The sequence below is a fragment of the Haplochromis burtoni genome, unplaced genomic scaffold, assembly GCF_018398535.1.
Source record: "Haplochromis burtoni strain Fernald_Lab_line unplaced genomic scaffold, NCSU_Asbu1 Contig_628, whole genome shotgun sequence".
In the NCBI taxonomy this organism is placed as follows: Eukaryota; Metazoa; Chordata; class Actinopteri; order Cichliformes; family Cichlidae; genus Haplochromis; species Haplochromis burtoni.
The window spans coordinates 76,535-99,376 of record NW_024582989.1 but is presented as its reverse complement, the minus strand read 5'-3'; the positions used below and the strand labels follow the sequence as shown (position 1 = coordinate 99,376).

The window sequence follows — 22,842 nt, the reverse complement described above, 5'->3', positions numbered from 1 at the left end:
AGATGAACCAGAACTGGTTTGTAAAAATGCTGCAACTTCATGGTGTGGAACTGGTTTAGCTTTCGTCCGTCAGATACACAACAAAGCACTATTTTTGGTAGAGCATGCTAGCGGGCCGTCGTTATTACCGTGTTTTTTGGAAAATACGGCACACTTAAAATCAATCCTTTGATTTTTCTGAAAATCGACAGTGCCCCTTATAATCCCGTGTGCCTTATGTATGAATTCTGGTTGTGTTTACTGACCTCGAAACGATTTTATGTACACGGCGCTCGAAAATCTGTCAAATGTTTTAGTACGACTTTGCTAAGCTACGAAGCCGCACCGCTTGATGGATTGTCGGAGCATTACGGCTATCGTAGGCAGGAGCCTCGCGGAGTGATACGTACTGTGCTTCAACATAATATTACCGTATTGTGTGTGTATAACCTCTTTTTAAGTTTTGTGGATATTATACATGGTTATGCTGAGGATATGTCGGCCAATTTCCACTGGAAATGCCTTTTGGTTAAACTGTCAGCAAGGAATTTGCACTGTTACATTTTTATATAACTTTAATGCACATAAAAAACAGCTGCTTGTTTAAGTGAAAATACATTGATGGGGTTTTTTTGCACTAATAAAGTTGTGGAGTTGTAAAGTATTTTGTCTAGTGTCAATTATATCGTCAGTTATATCGTTATGCAAATTTTCAAATGTATATCGTGATAAATATTTTTGGTCATATCGCCCTGCTCTACTTCTGACTTCTTTGCTTGTTATTCGTCCAATGAACTAGACTGAAATAAACAAGTTATTCCAAAACATGGAGTGGACTACCTTCTTTTTTTTCCTTTTTGAATAAGCAGAGTCGACTAATTCTTGACAGGCAGACAAAAGAGCATCATCCTTTGAAGCAGATGCTACGCAGCAGAAGACCACATCGGAGAACTCTGAGGCACAACTCCACCGATCCTCACCAAGTGAAATTTTTAAACACCTTGCGACTCTATTTAAGTAAGTACAGTTATTCTGATGGCAGCAGTGTAAAAATCGGTGAGAAATCAAACAGTGGATCTTGTTGCTGTTCACTTCGAACTTTTTAATTGACCTTTTATACTTTTAAGCATTACAGCTACAGACACATGCTTTAACCAGGTATTAACAGATCAAATCATGGTCCCCACCACTGTGGGTGTTTGCTTTTCTTTTTAAAATCCAACCTCCTGAATGAGTCACACTGGCTCTACTCTGCCTGTATGCTGACCTCACACACACTATCTCAACTTCACACACACCTATGGTCACTTATTGCTACTCAGCACTGTTTATTTATACCTGATGTTTGCTGTGACTGCACAGCTGTGACTTTATCACTCTGCCATCAAAGCACAAATTCCTTTGTGCTCTTATGCAAGATTATCTCCACTTGGCCTCTGTCAACAGTAATAACAGTTGATTCAAACATCGACTTTTAGCCCAGGTCAAACACAATTGTTTGGACAACGGGCTCGACCTCAGTCAGAGCAGTAAGTTAAAGAATAGAAAAATACAAATGCTGCTTAGAAAAGGCACAGATTTAACAAGATGCTGGAACCATTCTGGTCCACATTTGCATGATCAGCACCCCTAACCCCATCACACTGTATGGGGTGGCTGTTGCTCAGGCGGTAGACTAGATCATCTACTGACTGGAAGGTTGGCCAGTCTGCGTGTATCCTTGGGCAAGATACCAAGCTGTTCTTCGATGCATACATTTGAGTATGAATGTGTGTGAATGTTAGATAGAAAGCATTTCAAAGCATAGAGCAAGTGCTTGCATGAATGAGGCGTGTTGTATAATGGCTTTGAGTGTCAGTCCAGATTTGTCAGCTGCACATTCATAATGAGAATCTGTCGCTCGACCACATCCCAAAGATGCTTGTTGAACTGGGATCTGTTGACTGTGGAGGTCACCAACCATTTGAAGGTTGAACCCTTAATAACGAGACAAGTCTGTATGCAATAAACCTCCTCAGATCTTAAAAAAAGACAACTGATGTATCCGTGGTAAATCTTGCGTGTATCTCTAGGCCTCTGGGGTTCAAGAAATATGAGTTTTAGTAAAGAAACCTGACACACAAAACATCTTGACGTCTAACCTTCTGAGTATTTGGACCCATCCGTGCACACCGCTCGTTACCACACGTATCAATGACGCCTGTATCCGAGTATACGTTGTCATTAACAGGATACAAAAAGCTCTCGAGAAATCAGCTTTCATGAATGTGTAGTCATTTTATCTGGCTGTCGACTAAATATTTCACCTGGGAGGTCAAATCCAACAGCACTGCATCCTCATCATCACACCTTAATCTCCATCCTGTACGAGAACTCTTTGCATGCAGTGACTTTTGCACACAACCACTAAATAAAACGTTAGGAGCTAGCGTTAGCCTGAGAGCTAACGTTGTGCACATAGCTGAAACGGCTCACAAATGTGCGATTCTCCGACCGTACAAGCACACAGGGCAACAGACTGCACATTCACACTCTCTGACGGCCCTCGGTTATTACACTCACCTGTTAATGGGACCCAAATAAGAAGAAAAAAGTCTCCTCGCTTTTTTGCGAGCTAATGCTGCTAACAATGTTGTTGTTGTGCTACGAGTTCCGCTTCTTCTTTTCTTTATAAGTGCTACCCTCTCTCTGTCTATCTGACTACTGACTATCGGATCTATCTATCTATCTATCTATCTATCTATCTATCTATCTATCTATCTATCTATCTACTGTCTATCTATTGTCTTCTGTCTATTCTATCTTCTGATCTATCTATCTATGTATTGTATATTCATCTTTAAATAAACATATAAAATTTTAAGTGAATAAAAACTAAGAGGCAGAAACAGAATTGTGATCATCTCTTCTCAATTTTCATTTCTGAATGTGTTTTGCCTTTTCTTTATTAATATTGTTCTAATTATTTTTATTTATCACTACATCATCATCTTACATCAATCATGTCACCATGACATGGTAACTTTGCCTTTAATAAATTCTTTCGAACTGTTTCTTTCCAGGGTAGTGATTGATTATAGCACACATCTGTAAGACTAAAAAAAGAAAAAAAATGAATTCAAATGCACAAGTTTAATTTTAATCTGGATTTTCTCTAATCCACACATGGTCAAAAGTATATTCTCCACTAAGCTTTGGGTTAATGTCCTTTGCTAAGATTCTTTTGGTAAACAACATAAACAACCGCATACTTCCAGCTGGATTGGCCACTGTTCTTGGCAGCATGGCAGAGTTAATTAAAGCTTGTTGGTTTTCTGAGATGGACCATGGAGCCATTGGAAAGGCCTATCCCTTCTGTAAAAGTTATCCTGCTTGATCTATTCTAAAAACAGTTTTGATGTGTGTTTGGAGTCGTTGTCCTATCAGAACACCCAAATGTGCTCTTGCTGTATCTTCTATTGCTCTATTACATCCACTTTGTGAAATGAACCAGTACCACTGGCAGCAACATTCGGTTTTACAGATTTTATATTTAAACTCACTTCACTTCCTCATGTTGAGCTAAAAACAAAAACATGCATTTGTTAAGTAGTTTTGAGACTTTAATTCAAAGTGTGTGAGCACAGAAACACACGTTACAGGAACAGACATGTTGCGTTGCCACTTTTGATTTGTTATGGATCCTCTTTGAGGAAAACTGCATTTCTTTTCTGTCACTCAGGGATCTTAAAGCATGTTTCTCCATTTGGCTCTTAACGTGCGGTGAAGTCCAAACTGGCAATAAAGTGTGCTGTTAGCATCCTAATCATCAGCGGTGAACATAGCTCCCATATAAAAACACAGGCATGTTTTCCTTTCCATAAAATTTAATGTACACATCATTACCTTCCCATTCCCTCACTTCTCAGTAAATAAAACCAGGGGCTAGTGTCACGACTCAATAATTACAAATCTAGATTACAAAAAAAAGCAATACAGACACAAATGTACTATGTGGCACAGCGTTAAAGTCAGGGCTACCAGCAGAGAGAGACGTGCTAGAGGTCGTAGTGGTTACAAGTCATGCTGTAGCTTCCACTGTCCAAGCACAGATGAACCTGTTTGACTCAGAGGAAAACCAAATTTAATGCAAAAACAGATACAATTTCTAATTTTTTGTGTGTTTTTGTATTTTTTTTGCAAAATCTATATTTAAAGGCACAGAATTGTCCTTTTGCCATCTTCTTACCTGTCCGAGGACACAAAAAGAAAAGAAAAGAACCGAGTAACAACATCATAGACCTTTGCGCTAACATGATTTGCTGAAAAATACAGTAAGCACTATGTACAGCAATAATTCATCTATCAGAGAGTGTGTGTTTTGTGTCATTTTGCAAAATGCAAGCGAATGGCAGCCTTAAAAAGTGTGATATAATCAAAAGAAATACTTGTTTGGTCGCAGCATAGAGAAAACCTGTGAGAGTGGAGGTGGAGATATGTATGCCCCTTTGATGTTCTGAACCATCTGTGTCCACATCAGTGCAATAACAACAGCTCTCTATTGTCATTTCAGCTGTTGCACAGAAAAATCTGACTTGACCTTTAAAGTCATACTAACGGTAACGTAGCAGCAACCTGAGAGTCCCACTGTGAAATGTACACAGGCTTACGTGAAGCTTACGCAGGGACTTTGACATGTTTAGGAATACTTTAGATTGTTTCTAAGTTCCTTCTGTTCCCCAAACAGATGATGCTTCTCACCTTCTATATGAAAACCAGCACTTAAAGACATGAAACTTGCTTTGTTTATGTTTTTTTGTTGGAGTCCAATAAACAAAATACTTCTAGTCTTTTTTTGTTTATGCAAAAAATAATTTGCTAATGAGTTATAGTTTTCCACAGATTTTTTTTAATCTTTACATGAAGCTAAAACTCCTTTAATTCACACGTCCGATTGTAAGGCACCAAAAAATAATCCAAATATCACAAAAACTTAAAAACAAAGGATAGCTTCAACACCATTTTTACCTCAAGCAAGTCACATGTCTTGGCAAGTTGATTTTCAAACCAATAATGAAGTGGCCGACATCAAATATACTGCAGGTATGGATGCAACACATGAAAAAATCCCCAGCATGTTTACAGTGGGCACCTTCGTGGTGCTAAACTGCCGTAGAATAAAAAGTTTATGAAGAAAACAGGTTTCATCTTCCCAAAGATGGGATTTCAGTGAAGCTTTATATCTGCTTTGCTCAGATCAGCCCAATAAGATAATGCAAACTCGCTTTAAAACCTTAAAATCAACCAGCAATCTGTAATTTTACTCTCATCTCACATTAAGCTCTTATGTACCCACTTCAAACGTGATCAGCCCATTGAAAAGCATTTGTAGGCTTGTCTGTCCCATAGATATGACAGTCAGACGTCAGAGTTGGTGTAGAGACTTTCTGCCTGCTGTCAGTATCTATGGGAGCGACAAGAACCAATAACGGCCAACTTCCTGAGCTGATAACCTTTAAATTGGGTGCTTAACGTGTGTGAGGGGCACTTGTTTGCTTAAACGGGGGTGGGGGCACTCTCCGAGGTAGCCGAGAATGATTCTCGCTGACATCTGTCACAAGAAAGCTGACACGTAATAAACACATACATAAACAATAGCACCATTATCAGTGATAATCTCGAGAAGATCGCTCACACTGGGACTCTTCTCTTTCCTCCTCCTACCTCCAGCTTCTTCTTCTTTTTTTATAAGCCATTCATTCCTACAGGGGATAAAAAACTCTCAAAATGGGGCCGATGTTGCTCGACTCGATTCTGAAACCATCACAGCACAGGAGAAAGGTCCATTCAGTCAGTCACGTGTTCTTTTTTAAATCCATCTGATCCTCCATCATAAATTCTTGAAATGTTAGTGAATCCCCTCCTGATGTTTCCCCGCCTCACTCCTCCATCTTTCACCTTTGCCTACTACAAGATCTTGCTGCACACTTGGCAGCGGCTGACTCTGGAGCGCTCCTGGCCTCCCTTCAGCGTCTCCTTGGCTGGCGAGAAGGTAAACTCATTTTCTGGATCCACGGTTGTCAGCCAGAAGCTGTATTTATTGGCAAAGTAGTGGCAGGTGCCCCTGGCGCCGTTGCACTCGATGAACGGAGTCGCCCGGAAGTCCTCCAGACAGGAACCGGGAGACACCAAGGACTGACCGCCGCCCTCTGCACCAGCTGCTGTGTGCTGTGTCAGAAATGAAAGGACATTTTTTTTAAATATGACATCTCTGAAGACAATTTGGCAGTATGCAGAACCATGGGAAGAAATAACCTCTTCATCTAATTGCTGGTCTAAATCTGTTTGGTAGAAGCTGCCATTAACTACGTACCATTAGGAAGGAGTATCCTATCCAGAGACTCCTCCAGCCGATAGGACAGTTGGGGATTGTCATATCCTGACTGTGGACCGCCACTGCCTGAGATGGAGCCTCACATACTGAACACCTGTGTTATTCATATAATCAGATGAAAACTTCATTAATTGTATGCACATGTATATGACAGGCAGCTTGACTAAAGTAACACAGTGTACAATACCTGCTGATGTAAGGTCTTATCTCCTCCTTTTCCACGGGCATCATGGGTATGGATGCGGTCGTGGAGAGCCAGTAGGATTTATCATTGCGGCTAGCGTAGTAGCAAATCTCGCTGGGCGAGCAGTAGAGGAAGGGGATCGTGTTGAACCTGGGGAGACACGACCCCGGCTGACCTGAAGAGACAAAGGGAGGTTTTAAACCTTTAATTGTGCCCCACAAAGACTGCTATAACTAGTATTTATGGTTCATAAGAGCCTGAGAGTGTTTTCATACCGAGGTCTTGGTTGTGTGCCTTCTCCTGTCCCTCTACATACAGCAGACTGTAGCCCTCCCACAGTTTGGCCATGCCTTGAGGACACATGGGAACCTGGGGGCTCTGGCTGTGCTTAACCAGAGTGTAGCCGATGCTGTGGCTGCGGCCGACGCTGCCGGGAATGCCGCGAGGGCCAATTGTACCAGGAAACCCTGAAGAAGACGGGGGAAAGAATAAGAACATGCTAGAAGTGATAAGCTATTAAAAAGTCGAAGATAAACAAAAATCCTGACCTTGTGCTCCTGGGGATCCAGGGAAACCAGGAGGTCCGGGATCCCCAAGAGGTCCTTGAAAACCAGGAACTCCAGTCCTGCCCAGTCTACCCAATGGACCAGGGTTCCCCACAGTACCTGCAGCAGGAGAATATTTTACACTGCTTATCATTCATTTTTCATCTTCTCACTTTATTATTGTTTTTTCTCTCTCTGTACATTAAAACATGCCAGATTAGCTGCATATCATTTATATTGATGTTGGGGGAAAGTAGATTTTAACACTCTATGTTAAAAACATTTGCCTTCTTTCACTTTGTTTGCATTTGAATGGAAGCAAACTAGCTTATCCTAAGCAGAACAAACAGCTCCTGTTTCCTGCAGGATATGAAGGATAACGCTCCTCCAATGCTATCTTATTGTGATGGAGGGATTTGTGTGTCGTAGAAGCTATGTTGTTGGTGGCAATTAACCTCTGGTATGTTCTCCCAAAGCAACTTATTCTGGGTGAAAAGGGTAAACTAAGTTTGAATCACACAAACCATTTGGATCATTGTTCCTTGGCTGGCCTGGAGTTAAAAAGGCCCCATACTTGAGCCAAGCCCAGAGGAGAACATTGTCAGCAAGTGAATGGTGGTCAGGGTTTAGCCCATGAGGCCACCCTTCCTGTGGACACTTGCAGGAGTCTGATGCAGAGTGGATTAGGCAGTGGTTGAAAGTCTGTGGTTGGTGGTCTGATCCCGAGTTGCTAAAACTGACTTTGGGTACATGAAATGTCACTAGCCTGAGCTAGTGCTTAAGGCCAAGAGATACCGGCTTGATATAGTGGAACTTGCCTCAATGCACAGGTTGGGTTCATAAACAGTTTCATGCAGAGTTGTTGTACTTTGCTCCACTCTGCAGCTGCCCTTGGTGAGAGCTGTTGAGTATACTTGCAATCCCTTGGCTGGGCACATGCACATTGGGAGTTTTCTCTAAAGGACGACAGGGTCGGGGACCTGACTGTCGTTTGCGCTTATGTGTCAAATAATAGTTCAGAGTACACAGCCTTCTTGGGTTCCCTGAGTGGGGTGTGGAAAAATACCCCACTTTGTGACCTCATTGTCCTTCTGGGGGACAATGACAGTGTGACCTTGGGTGTAGTGGGACTGGGAGAAACAGTCTGTCTGAACCCGAAAGGTGTTCTGTCATTGGACTTCTGCTCTAACGACAGCTGACCCTTACTGAACGCCATCTTCGAATACATGGGAGTCCATTAGTGGACCTGGCACTGGGACTTCCTGGGCCGAAGGTCAATGATCAACTTGGTAATTGCATAATCAGATATGTCAGATATGCCGCTTTATGTTCTGGAGACTCGGGTGAAGAGAGGAGTAGAGCTGTCGTTAGAACGAGCTGGACCAGGTGGCAGGTTGGAATTTTAGACAGGACAGGCACACACAAACAGAGAGCGAGGGTGTGCTGGAAACACAGCCCCGGGTCCCCTTCAAATCCCACCTGGGGAAGTTTATGGCAAAAGGAGACACGGAGAGATGAGAATTAACACCTCAAAGTTCAAGGCCATGGTCCTCAGTTGGAAAAGTGTAGAGTGCCTCTTTGGGGTAGGGGACAAGTAACTTCCCTCTTATATCTCTGGGTCTTGTTCACAAGTGAGGGGAGAGAGGAGCAGGTGGCTGACAGATGGATTCCGGCTGCATCTGCAGTGATGTGAATGCTGCATTGGTCCATCATGATAAAGAGAGAGCTGATTTACTGGTCAATCTACATTCCTACTCTTACTCATGAATAAGGCCTGGTCAAGAGCTCTGGGTAGTGACTGAAAGAATCAGATCGCAGATACGAGAGGTGGAAATGAGCTTTCTCTCAAGAGTTGTTGGGTTCAGCCTTAGAGACAGGATGAGGAGCTCAGCCACTTGGAAGAGACTTGGAGAAGTCCCTTACTACTCCTTGACATTGAAAGAAGCCAGTTGAGGTAGTTCAGGCATCTGACTAAGGTCCGTCCCAGGTGCTTCGTAGGTGAGGTGTTCTCAGTGAGGGCCCTGAGGCAGATTGAGGACATGCTGGAGAGATTACGTATGTTGGCTGGCTTGGGAAAACCTCGATGGACCCACCCAAAAGAGCTGGAAGAAATGACTGAGGAGAAGGAAGTCTGGATGTCTCTGTTATAATGGTGCCCCCGTAACTCTGTTCAGGTTAAGTGGATGCAGATACACACTTTGTTTGTGCCTTCAACTCACCTTTACGCCCAGGAAAACCAGACTGACCAGGCTCTCCAGGGTTACCAGGGCTTCCTCTTTCACCAGGGAAACCTGGATCACCTTGTGGATATGGCCCATTTGGCAGTGAAGCTGGAAATATGACTCCAGGCAAACCTTTTGGACCTGGAAACCCTGGAAGGGAAAGGGTGGAGAAAAAGAGGGATGGAGGAAAGATAAAGGGTAGAAGAAAATGAAGAAGAAATTGTGGGGAAAAGAGTGGGGGAAACTAAAGACTTATGCTGTCCTACCTCTAATTCCTGCCGTTCCTTTGCTTCCAGGAAAACCAGAGTCGCCTCTAAAACCCTGGACACCAGGAATTCCAGCAAAACCACCATCACCCTTTTGTCCTGAAGGGCAAATACATAATGTTTCAGTTTATCTTTTTTTTAATTGAAAACATATAGGAGCAAACATAGAAAAGAAGAAGCAGCATTTTTAGTTCATGCCATGTATTTTAGCCATACTCCACCTTTTAAACCAGGTCTGCCAGGGAATGCAGGACCTCCAGGTAATCCTGGTTCACCCTTTGTACCAGGGTTCCCTGGGAAGCCTGGCAGACCAGGGTCACCTCTGTCTCCCTGAGCTGTGCCTGGACCAGGTGGGCCGGGAAGACCTGGAGGACCTTGGACACCTATAAGAAAGAAAAAAGGAGAGGAAGAGAGAAATTCAATTCAAGGAAGGTTGAATAAATTAACGTTAAAGGGAAAAGAAAGAAAAACTAAGCATAGAAAAGTATAGGAGAATATAAAGGGAAAAAAGAAAAAATGTGAAAAAAGCAGAGAATGGAAAACAAAATCATTCAAGTTGATTAAGGAAATGTATTTACCATACTGTCCATCCAGTCCAGGGAGACCTGCATCTCCTGTAGGTCCAGGAAAGCTTTCTATTGATCTGGGTCCAGGAGGTCCAGGGTTACCCGGGCTCCCTTTCAATCCAAAAGGACCTGATATACAGAAAGTAAAAAAATATTATTGCACATTGAATCTGCACATTTTTGATTTCATTGAAGTCTATTTCACCTGGTTCTCCTCTTTGTCCTTTTTGGCCGGGATACCCTGGAACACCGGGTTGGGAAACACCTCTTTCTCCCTTCAACCCTGGACTACCAGAAAGGCCGGGCCTACCTCCCAGAATTGCACCTAGATTAAAAAACATAAAGTTGTTAAATCTTTCATCTTTGCAAGCCTAAAACAATCAGACGTATGTTGACCCTGATGAAGAGGGTGAAAAGGTTGAGCTTTGCCAAAGCAGTATGCCTCACAGCTTTGTATAATGAACTTTCCTTTTCTGCAGACACACAAAGGGCCAAAATGCAAAACTGCTCATCGTTCCTCAGTTATCGAGCCATAACTACTTGATACATTCATCTATTCTTACTGGATCATGCTAAGATTAGCTTTAGCTTTGGATTATCTGGCTTATTGTACATCTCATTTTGGTTTACTGAGTACTGAGTGAGTAGTGAGCTGTGAAATAAAGCAAGAAATATAGAATCAGCTGGTGTGAAATGTGATTCTTGCCTGGGTTTCCAGACAGGCCTTTAGGTCCTGCTAGGCCATTAAGGCCATCCAAACCAGGTGGTCCGGGAAAACCTAAAATAACAAAAATAAAACAAACAAACAAAACATTAAAAACACTGGAAAAGACCATTTTTTTAACCTCATTTGGAAAAATCATTGTAAGATTAGTGTATGAATGTAGTGGATTTTCTTTTTTCCTTTCACCTTTAAACCCACGATTTCCAATGAATCCAGGCCGACCAGGAAGCCCATCAGGCCCCCTTCCTATTCCTGGCAATCCAGGCTGACCTTTTGGTCCAGGGAAACCAGGAGAGCCTGCAGAGAAGAAAAACGACATCTCAACACTTTCTGTAAATACAAATCTCTACGACGTCATGAAGGAATTACTGCAACAGGACTTTGTTTTCTTAGGAGTTACTCACCCATTATTCCATACCGCCCCTGTTCACCAAGAATCCCCTTCTGTCCGAGGAAACCTGGATTTCCTGAAAATCCATTATCGCCAGGTTCACCAACTTTCCCTTGGTCGCCTGTCGACATATTTAAAATGTTATAAAACTTCTGAAGAAATCAGAGATTGGAGACCAACTCTGATCTCCCAAAAAGCTTGTCCCACAGTACTAAGAATTTCTTCACCTGCACTAAATATATTTATTTTACTAAAAATAAAATATAAAGGAAATGTAAATTCTGATCCACGTCAACAAGTTTATAAAATATGACAACAACAACACTACAAGTGATGTGATGCTGGATGCTTTTCTTTATTTACAGAGATGTGAAAAGGGAAAGACCATCTCTGAATCAAGGAGGGGGCCTAAGGGTACATCTTTCACCATCTTACAATTCTGTGATTGCAGCCGTTCCCCAACTCTCTGTGAATGGTACTCATGGCCATTGATCAGTGGTTGCTGATCAATGGCCATGACAAATAAAGTTTCACCGTAACCAAGTAAGGTGAGTCTTACCTGGGATCCCTGAATCTCCTTGTCGGCCTTTAAGTCCTGGTGCTCCAGGATAACCAAAAGTTTCTCCAGGTAGTCCTAAGAGAAGAAAGCATTTAAGTCAAAGGATGTTTGATTTGATTATGAACAGATGTAAAGAAGATGTTTATCACTGATGGTAGACTTCATATGTACTAGTGCTGTGCGATATGAACAAAATCTCATATCCTGATATAACACATTTATCGTCCCGACAACGATATAAATCACAAAAATGTAACATTTTCTGTAAATTCTGTGAATCTCGGGCAACTTGCGTGAAGCTGGGTGTCGTGTACCTTATTTGAGGTATTTTCATTAATGCATATTCCAAAATTTGACGTTTGAGAATACTGTATATTATCATCACGTCAGTTTATTTTGAAAAGTTGGAACAGAATCTTCGGCTTTATTGTGACACTTTTATGTGGAAAATAAACAAGCGGATGGCGGAGCCACATGCTGCAAACAACAATGCATGAAAACAGTCGCTTGCCCATGCATAGTGCGTTTTTTTTAAATAGAAGAGAACGTGAGAACTATTAGAAATTAATATAGCCACTACAATATTGCCGTAAACAGTTTATTTTGGGACACAACGAAACAAATGATAGTGTAATACAGATGTTCTCATATCATCATCCGATGCATATCTTTATATCCAACAGCACTAATATGTACTCTTACCTTTGGCACCAGGCCGACCAACTTCTCCAGGCCTTCCAGATAAACCTGGAAAGCCATTATTGCCCTAAAAACAAACAAACAAACATCCGAATTTTAATCTCTGCCTGGCAAAATTTGCTACATGTATATGCATCTTTTCTTACTTTTGGTCCCACAGTGCCGGGGAATCCCATAATTCCAGATTCTCCTTTTTGTCCAGAGAAGCCTGGAAGTCCTGTTTCCCCAGAAAGGCCAGGTTCTCCCGGCAGCCCTTTACTCACATCAGGGAAACCAGGAGCTCCAGGTCGTCCTGGACGACCAGGTGCACCTGGCTGACCCTTGTCACCTGTTAACCCAGAGAAAGATCAGAGTTTGTAACACAAGGTGATGGATGTTCACAGCAGCAAAAAGCAGTTAAATTCTTCATTAGAGAGCCTACATTTTGCAGAAGTGCGAACAGCTGCAGTTCCACTAGTGGGAACTTGGGGCTGGCTCTGAAGGTCAGTATCTGGAGACTCCCGTATGAAAGTGCTAAACTGTACAGCATGTTTTCAGCATGTAACAAAATGCTTTTTTAGGGGTTTACTGATAATTTCCCCCTTCTTTAAGAGCACAGTACAGATATTTTGTTTGTTTGTTAAGCTGAGAGGTATCCCAACACAGGCAACCGTAGATGCTCTCTGTCTGCGAGGCAGTATTTCCACTAATCTGAGTCACTGCCCCGGCCCTCTTTATTGTGTTGGTCCTCTCAGCTTCATCCACCAATTCAGTGTTGAAGTCCTCATCTATGAAAAAATTCCTTTTTTTAAAAAATATGTAACAAATATGAATCTCTTCTAAAAAGATTATCCTCTGTTTCATTCAACGATCCGCTTTCGCTCTTTTCATTCTGCATCGCCGCCATGTGCGTATGTAAACAAAGGCGCAGCACATGCGCGTTTTACCCAGGTTCTATCGCGATATTTCATTTTCCTGTCGTTGCCCAAAATTACACCAGTATTACCGTGAACAGTATGATACAGCCCAGCCCTAGTCAGAAGTTCAACAACAGAAACGATGCAAAGCCAAATCAACTAGATCATCTAGCTAGTGTACTTACGGTGCTGGAGCAGTGTTGATCGGTCCAACGTGAGATTCACTACATGTGGACTTAGTATGACCTGAGGTCCCAAAATCACCACTTCTTGCTGCTAATTTTTCCAGTCCCCCAGAAAACACACAGTGCCTGGTAGACCCCATGAGAAAGGCTTTAATCAGCACTCGTACTGCGCCAAGTCAGAGTGATCTTACTGGCTGACTGTACAAATGAAAAAACACAGAAATTCATCACAAAAACCACATTCAAAATGACTAATCTGGCTCTCGCAGCAAGGTGTACCTAACGAAGTGGCCAGTGAGTGTAAATAGTTGTCAGACACAGACTTTGACTTGAAATTTAAATAAGTACCCCATAAATACTGCTGGTGTTATACTCCTTGACTTCAATATATCTTGGTTTATTTGAATAATTTTTTTTTTTTTAAAAGAGGAAAATACACAAATTTGTAATTTTGGACGACGCTGTTGTCGGCGTTTTTCTTTTTTTTAAAACTTCCAGTAAAAACTATGCAGAATAAAAACTTTCATAATTAAAGAAAAAAAAGAAAAAACTTATGAGCTATGTGATTCTTTGCCACTAGGTGGCAGTACTCGCTGTCTGAAAGAGAGAGGGGAAAGAGCTAATGTAAGAAAGGAGAAATGAGAAATCACTCAGCAAGTCTCGAGTGCAGGTTTCAGAGATGGTGAAGAGAAAGCAGAAGCAATTCATCAAAAAGTGTGGTGAAAGATGCAAACACAGAAAACAGGGAGTTTAAATGTGTTTGATAAATGTGCCTAAGAGTTGGCAGATGGACTCAACCTCACTGATCCCTGACGCTTAATTTCAAAAGGCCAGCAGAGTAATCAGGTTCACTTTAAATAACTGTCATGCCAGTTAGACAAGAGAAAGATGAGGTGCAGTGACTTTAACTCTCAGATGAGGCAAGGAAAAAAAAAAAGGATGATTTGGATTGTGATGGAAATCCGAGGAGAGGGAGCAGTATTTCCAGTCTGAAACTTGACTTCTTTTCTTTAAAAAAGCAGAGAAATCAGAGAAAGTGAGGAAACAAGTTTAAGAACTGAGCGTCTTTCAACACTTGCTGCTCAATTTACACCACCCTTCTTTCTAACAGGGGAGACAGATGCAGGCAGGTGGAGTGGAGTGGGGTGGGAGTGCTTCCCGAGGGGGCTCAGCATGCATCTTAGTTCAGTATTTAGAAAACATTTCCACATTTTGCCTCTTTGTTCACCGTCTCAGGTACGCTGGAATTTTCGGACACCCACTCGAACATGTCCTATGTCTTCATCAACGACTCGTCGCAGACCAGCGTGCCTCTGCTGCAGTCGTGCATTGATGGAGACCTGCCCTTTGCCAAGAGGCTGCTAGAGACCGGATGCGACCCCAACATCCGTGACAACCGGGGCCGCACCGGCCTCCACCTAGCCGCCGCCAGAGGGAACGTGGAAATATGCCGCCTCTTGCACAAGTTTGGGGCCGATCTGCTGGCGACGGATTACCAGGGGAATACGGCGCTGCACCTGTGCGGCCACGTGGATACGATACAGTTCCTGGTGTCCAACGGGCTGAAGATCGACATCTGGTAAGAATTCAGAGTTCAGGTGATGACAGTGAGCTGTTTCCACCCTGAGCAACTTAATGTTCTCTCATTTTAACTCCACTTTTAATTTCATGTATATCAACTATTCAGAATCATGTAGTCATGCATGATTCACGATGATATGGTAGAAGCTAAAAGCCATGTGGTGTACTGAGACTGTTTGGGTTGTAATACCCTCTCTAAACAACTTAAATCTGCCCTTTAGAGATTTCTGAATGAATGAAAAAGCACTAAACTCAAATTAAACTGCAATGAGCAAAGCTGCTCTAGAGATGATCTGAATCCACAAAGAACTGACAACAGAAAAGAAGCAAAAAGAAACAAATTTAAAATTGAGCAGACAGTACTCTGAATCTTCAGTCGGAGGTTGGTGTTAATTCTGTCAGAGTATTCATTTAATGTTATTTGGGTTGTTTTTTCTTTGTAACTGCTTATTGAGCATCTTAAATATATAAAGTTAGTTGGGGAATTTGAATCAAAGTATCGTAAATTTCATGAATGAAAGAAATATAACTAAAAGATAAGTCTTTTCTATGTAACTGCTGCTAAAATCCCATTGGTGGAATTCACCTTTCACCTCTCAGCAGAGCGAATCTAATGACTTCCTGTCCCCTCGGGGGGAGTGCACTGTTGCTCCCCTCAGAGGAGACGAGAGGAGTATTTGGTTCTGTTTGTTTGCAGTTTTCAAACTATTGTGTTCAAATCGTGTGTGATGGTAAACGCCAATAAGAGTTCGAGCTGATTTCATTTTGAGGGAAAATCGGGTCAAGGTTGCACCAGATGTGAAAATTGTTGAAACCTTTAGATCACGCACATTTTTCTTTTGTATGGATCGTCTTCAACCTTCACAACCATTTACTATCATCTTGGGCACCATGAGTAGCATTTCACCTTTACCAACTTTTGGGTTATCAAGTAAGTTGTGAACAAACTGAAGCTGAATATCTGATGTTTCTCTGGGAGACTTTAAAGCTCTGATAAATAATCCTGTAACTGAAGAGTGCAATAAACCAGACTTTGTGTTTTTGCTGGTACTGTGATATCGCTCCCCAGCAGACACAAAAATGATCACGTGAGCATGAACACAACAGGAAGTCTCTGAACTCTTCATGCATGTAAATCTAAACCAGTGTCTGAAAGTGTCAGACATAGTACACATTTTGCTGTGTGTGTTCAAATGCTTACAAGATGAATGGATAAGCTAACAGATCTCAGTCACCCCATGGCAAACACAAGAGATGACCTCATGCTGCTGCTGTACCGATTACCCTCTTTTTAGACTGTTAGACTTGTCTGAAAGATGCCCCTGATGAAGCTGCTGAAATATGACACAAACACTTAGATACGTTCTGGTTTTTCAGGGAATATTTGGGAGTTGTGAAATTGTTTTAATTCACTAAATGAGGTCATCACTTACTGCCATGAGTTGATGTTACGTAAATCACCCATACCCGCGACAAAGCCAGTACCAAGGCCATCTGGCTCATTGTTTGCTGGGATTACTAAAAAGGATTCAGTGCTTTCAGTTTTCAGTTGAACTTAACAAAAACATTAGCTTTTAATTCTACTGTGCAGACTAATCATATTGTTTTTATCTGCAGGCTACATTTGTGACTGTATTTATGTATGCACAGTTGTGGAACAGCATATTCACATTATGGAGGTTTCCTGGTTCAAGTTAATACAAAACTCGTGTGTTGGATAAAAGAAATAATAGATTTCTTTTGTTCTTACTGCAGTAACCACAACGGATCGACTCCTCTGGTGCTGGCGAAGAGACGCGGAGTCAACAAGGATGCTATTCGTCTGCTGGAGGGGCTGGAGGAGCAGGAGGTGTGTTACACCCCGGCCTAGGCAACCGGAGTGCAACACGAAAAAAATAAAAATAAAGAAAAAAAACACACAAAAAAACCCCCCACTAAAGCTCACCACCAAAATCCCAAAACGAAAGTATCGACAAATCTATTTACAGCTATTTACAACAAACTATTTATTTACAACAAAACACCAAACTATTTACAACACGGGGGAGATCGCGACCATGACACACTGAAACACAAGGCTTAAATACATAGAAGGAGCAATCAGGGAATGGACCACAGGAGGGAAACACAGCTGGGGCAAATTAGACCTGACGAGACAAGGAAACGTAAACTGAACACACTAAGATAACACAGACTTTCAAAGTAAAACAGGAAATACATGACAGTCACGCAAAAACAAAACACTGACAACACCGAAACGTAACAATAAATAACAAGGGAGGAGAAAACAATGAAAAGATACAAAACATCAGCAATATACAGCTTGTAACAGAGCAAACAGGGATGTAAAAGTGACTTTATCAATGAGTGCTTGTAAAGGTGTTAGGCCACACATGAACGCGGGTCTCTGAGTCACCGTCTCTCTCGTATCACTAATATTATATTTATTGCGTGCTGACTAGCGATCAATGATGTGTTCAAGATTCACAATAAAAGGATCAAATTGAGCAACAAATAAACAAACCTGAGTTTTTGTTCTACACAGCTAACGAGACTTCTTCAATTTATTCTTCCGCCCTTCTTCCGCCTCTCGTACCAGCTCCAGCTGGCGGTGGAGAAAGGCAGGACCGACTGACGTAGTAGGCGAGTGCCCAGGGAGAGGAGGGCGATGACACCATCCAGCAGCAGCAGGACCCTCCAGAAAGCCAGGTCCTCCACAAACTCCTGTCCAGGTGGTCCTGATAGCTGGACAGGACGCCCTCGGTGCTCTGCAGGGTCCAGTTCAGTAAGGAGCATGCTCTCATCGCACTGAACACACACACACACACACACACACACACACACACACACACACACACACACACACACAGCAAAATACAGATTCTTAAACAAGCTGAAAAGATAAATCAGCACTAAGATCATCAAACAGAGATTATTTCAGTCCTAACTTCCTGAAAACTGCTCAAGGGTCTGAAGTTGTTTGCAGCTGTCATTCCCAGTGCAAATCTAAGCACCCGTGCAGTAAGTACAGTTAATAAATGTCAGGGAGTCTGTCTGCCTGCTGAGTCAATATGATATCAGTCTGTGATTATTGTAGGTCTTTACTCTGAAATATAAAGTGCCTTGAAGCAGCTGTTGTTGTGATTTGTTATGAATTAGGAGGCAGGTTTATCAAACTGAGTGCGTCCAGTGCTCCATGGCACTTGTGTTGGGATGATTTAATGTGAGTTTACTCGGCTAACGTGCCTCATGATGCATGAGACGGGCTGTAATATAAAATATTGATATTTTCATATCATCACGCAAAATATCAAGATACTATCAATTTACGGCGACCGTGGCTCAGGGGGTTGGGAATCGCATCTGTAACCGGAAGGTTGCCAGTTCGATCCCTGGGCTCTCTGTCCTGGTCGTTGTGTCCTTGGGCAAGACACTTTACCCTACTTGCCTACTGGTGTTGGCCAGAGGGGCCGATGGCGCGATATGGCAGCCTCGCTTCTGTCAGTCTGCCCCAGGGCAGCTGTGGCTACAACCGTAGCTTGCCTCCACCAGTGTGTGAATGTGAGAGTGAATGAATAGTGGTATTGTAAAGCGCTTTGGGTGCCTTGAAAAGCGCTATATAAATCCAATCCATTATTATTAATTTACTCCCCCCCCAACTTATTGGCAATAACTCTAATTTCAAACAAAGACGTATGTGGGCGTGCCACTTCTGTGAGATTTGAACTTAATGTGTTTGTGGATGTATAATCCACCGAAATCATCATCATATGAGAGAAAACAGGAGGAGCATATATATTTCTGACTGTCAGATTATTCAATGTGAGCATACTGTGATTGATTTTTATGTGTTTTATTAAGTTTTGTTTGTTTGTTGGTGTGCATTTGTGCTGAACTGTGCTGTTACACAGAGAGAAGTGTGACCATAATATATCAGCTCTTTGGTAAGAGTAACAATAGCATGACTGAAAGTACATCGCCTGCTGCTGCTGCTGCTGCCTGTCAGACGGGGGGGATCACACTTTGGCAGGAAGTCGTTTTATCCTGTTACTGTATGTGTGCTGAAGAAAAAACAACAGTAATGATAGGATGGTGCTGTAGTTAAACATTTCACACTGACAGAGTTGCAGTGATTTAACCCACTTGAGACCAAAGTGGGCTGTTTGTGGCCCTCTCTGCTCTACAGTTTCCCCTCAGCAGGCTTTAACAGACCAATAAATAACTGTGTAAACAGCTGGTGCTGTGGTTAATGTGGTACTTAACCATGAATTAAACTACTTAGAGAAATAAAAACACTTTACTCAATGGCACCACCCTCCTTTCTCTCTCTCACACACACACTGGAGAATGTGTTTGAGTGGGGTCTCAATTACAGTCAGCTAGAGTTTTGGCAAATGTCACTTTAAATACCAAAGCGGTGAGCATCACAGGCGCTGTGAAATTGAAACCAGCAGTGGCTTTCTACCTTTTCTAGTTTTTAATCAACCACAATTCGTCCAACTGTAGGTGATGATGTAACATTTCCGCTCTCACAGAAATGCAATCGACACCTGCAAGACAACATCTGGTCACCTGATCGCCTCTCACTGGAAGGCAGGAGCAGATTATCAGGACCAGCTGATTTAATGCAAAGATCAAGGACGTTAAAAGTCTGAGTGTGACAACAAGAAGGAGGAAGAAAGTACACCAGCTGCACTGAAACAGATTCACTCTTCAACATAAACCTTAAAGGTATTCTCCCACATACACAGTACACAATTCAAAGTAAAATCACACAGTCCAAGGAGCCTGTGCACAACTGGAAACTGTCAACCGCACACATTCAACTACACACAATGAAGAACACAGCCTTGTTCAACAATAAGACAGAAACCACACAGTGATCACAAATGTGACTAAAACAAGTTAAAGTCTTGTTTATGTTATTTCTTATTTTTATTAATTGCAGAACCACGTCCCTACTCGCCAGTGAGAGTGCGTGTTCGATGTGGGCTCGTTGTAAATAAAGTTCTTCCAGTCTGACATCATTCTACGTCTCTGACCGGACGTTATTACCAGGGAACAGTACAGAATCACGTTTCAGAGATAGTGGTCCAGGGCGTGCGCTACAACGTCCCACATTCACTGAAATGGGAGCTCACGTGCCTTTATAATTTTATGCTCCTACACTGTTTTACTATTTCACTCATTCAAGTTGATATAATAGCAGAAAATATTAAGTAGGGAGACCGGGGATAGTTGTAACGTGGGTCAGTTGTAACACTTCCAATTTCTCCAATCAGGGCTAAGTTTCAAATGATGTGACTCATCCTGTGCATGCCCAATTCAGTTCTGCTATCACATGTGAAAAATCAGCACATTTTGTCAAACACAGACAATTTAACACGAAAAAAAGTCATTTGTATGCCAAAAAGTAAGTTTTTCTACTTTATTTCAATTTCTAATAGCATTATCTGCTTTGCAGTTAAACTCATCAAACTTAAATTATGTTATTTGTATGTCTATGGGGATATATTCTGTGTAGGTCTTTAGTGCTAATGTTTTAGCCGTTGGCTTAATGCAGATGTTACAACTTACCACACTATTACTTTAACTTATATTAAACAAGTTGGGGCAACGACATCAGCAGAGAGAGGTTCACTGGTCGCATTTGTATATGCGGTTAATGCCATTGGCAACACAATTCCTCCACTGTTTGTGTTCCCACACATACATTATGCAGACCACTGTGTCAGAGATGGACCAGTAGGAAGTACTGGTAGTGGAAATAAATCAGGATGGGTGCAAGAAACAGATTTCCTCATCTTTCTGAAGCACTTTGCAAACCACACCAAGGTAAGCCATGATAAAAAGTAATGGAATTGCGATGCTGGTGAACAACTACATTTTTTCAGCTTCATTGTTATGTTCAAAATTGGTGCAAGAGTTGTAGGTTATAATGCCCACTGAGCCAATGAGGCCAAACTCAAGGAAGACCAACCAAAATTAATGAAATATTCAGTTGCAGAAAATTCCATAATTTGTCTTTTTTGGGGGGTTGGAATATGTTCAAAAGCTAGATTTCTGCATTCTGTCACACACACACACACAGCTACATAAATGGCTCTAAGTGCATTCATGTGTTGAATAAACAAAGATTACATGTTAATGTTTTGTTAGTACCCTTATTTCATTGTGTTACATTTCACCCCAGGATATGTTACAACTAACCCAGACTATGGGGTTAATTGTAACATTTCACTCTTTGTGTTTGAGACCATACCATGCAATGGGTAATTGTGCTGCAGAGAAAATAGCTGCACTATTTAATAGCAGAGACATGTAAATACTTTGCATTACATTTTGAATCCACTACCTTAAAAGAGCTCCAATTTACAGACAGAAATGTCAAAAATGTTACAACTATCCCCGGTCTCCCCTACATTATTTCCATGGTTGTGAGAAAAACTTGTACTAAAACCAAGCTAAACATATCTACAGTCTATAGTCTAAGTTCAAAAGACATCTTCATGAATGAATTGGGTTACAAGATTCAAAAACAAGAAGACCAGACTGGTAGAAAATATCTAAACAACCCTGCCTACTTCGCATAAAAGAAACGCTCTACCTCACTGCTTCTCAAAGATCGAATCCTTGGAGCTATTTCCCCGTTTTATTTGGTATCAGCCAAGTATTTGGAAAGTCGACCAAATCTGGGACTTTATTTAAAGTAACTGTGGAAGAAGGACAATCTGCGTTACTACCGTGTTACTTTCCAATAACCAATAAATCTGTGTCTGCAAGGTGGGAGAAAAAAGGGCATGTTGTAGTTGAGCGCAATTCCTACGAAGACCAAAGAAACGGAATTGATAGCCGATTTTTTGTGTCATCTGGTTGGGAGGAAGATGGAAGATTTTTTTTAACACTACAACAGACAGAGAAAGCAGATAAAGGGGTTTATTACTGTTCCAGACAAGCGGAAAGCGGAGAAAAAGTGAGGGGATATCCCTCTGTTGTGGTCCTGAAGGTCAAGAAGAAAGCACTAATAACCATATCTGAGCCAAACCAATGTTTTTGTGTTTCTGTGTGTGTGGGTTTTGGAGTGTTGTTGTGTGTGTGGTGGGTGCGCGTCGAATCTCAATCGGGTTTTTAACGTAATATAAGGAATCTCCTAAAATCGAATTAGACAAAATAACAAAGAACATTAATGACTGCTGAAAATAAAATAGAAGATTCTCCAGACAGCACAGAACTACACTCGCCACGGCCTCCCTTGCAATCCCCACCCCCAATTAGGTGTGCACGAACAACGATGAAGCACGAGCCGGCAACTCCTGCAAGCATATTCCCCCTATAGCTAACCTTCAATCAATCACCGTACCTTCTCGCTCTCAACAAATACACATGAATAGCCGCCGCCAAGCTAGAAGTCGCACCATACCTCTTAGTCCTTTCCCCTTAATTAATTAGAGCCGAGACAACCGCAGACCCGACGACAGCCCCTTATTCACCTCCTGCTCATTCCACCCCCCCTATTAGATAGGCCCCGGAAGCACCGGCAGAGTGCGAAGGCCCTATTATTCCCGACCCCCCACGCTCTCTACTCAACAATTAGACCCCACCACTACAACACACAAAAACCAACCAAAATACTACATTATTCAACCAAACAGCAATACCTCCTCTCTCTCTT

General features: G+C 42.0%; 2 protein-coding genes across 2 annotated transcripts in view; one reads left to right on the top strand and one right to left on the bottom strand.

Annotated features, from left to right (window-relative positions):
- Positions 1-3,563: 3,563 nt before the first annotated feature.
- Positions 3,564-12,849, bottom strand: LOC102305597 (collagen alpha-6(IV) chain; the record flags this gene model as incomplete). The annotated part of the gene is made up of 16 exons (XM_042214921.1): positions 3,564-6,186; positions 6,332-6,446; positions 6,540-6,711; positions 6,812-7,003; positions 7,085-7,201; positions 9,301-9,453; positions 9,570-9,668; positions 9,791-9,952; positions 10,148-10,264; positions 10,341-10,460; positions 10,842-10,913; positions 11,046-11,156; positions 11,264-11,371; positions 11,810-11,884; positions 12,512-12,575; positions 12,655-12,849. Coding segments are annotated over 16 exons (2,133 nt in total), but the record flags the coding sequence as incomplete, so codon positions are not given.
- A 1,248-nt stretch (positions 12,850-14,097) lies between these two features.
- The window catches only part of ankrd46b (ankyrin repeat domain 46b), a gene marked incomplete in the record, with an annotated part of 9,069 nt that continues 324 nt past the window's right edge, over positions 14,098-22,842 (top strand). Inside the window, 2 exon segments of the mRNA XM_042214920.1 lie at positions 14,098-15,168; positions 16,926-17,021. Coding sequence (XP_042070854.1) covers positions 14,858-15,168; positions 16,926-17,021 — 407 coding nt within the window.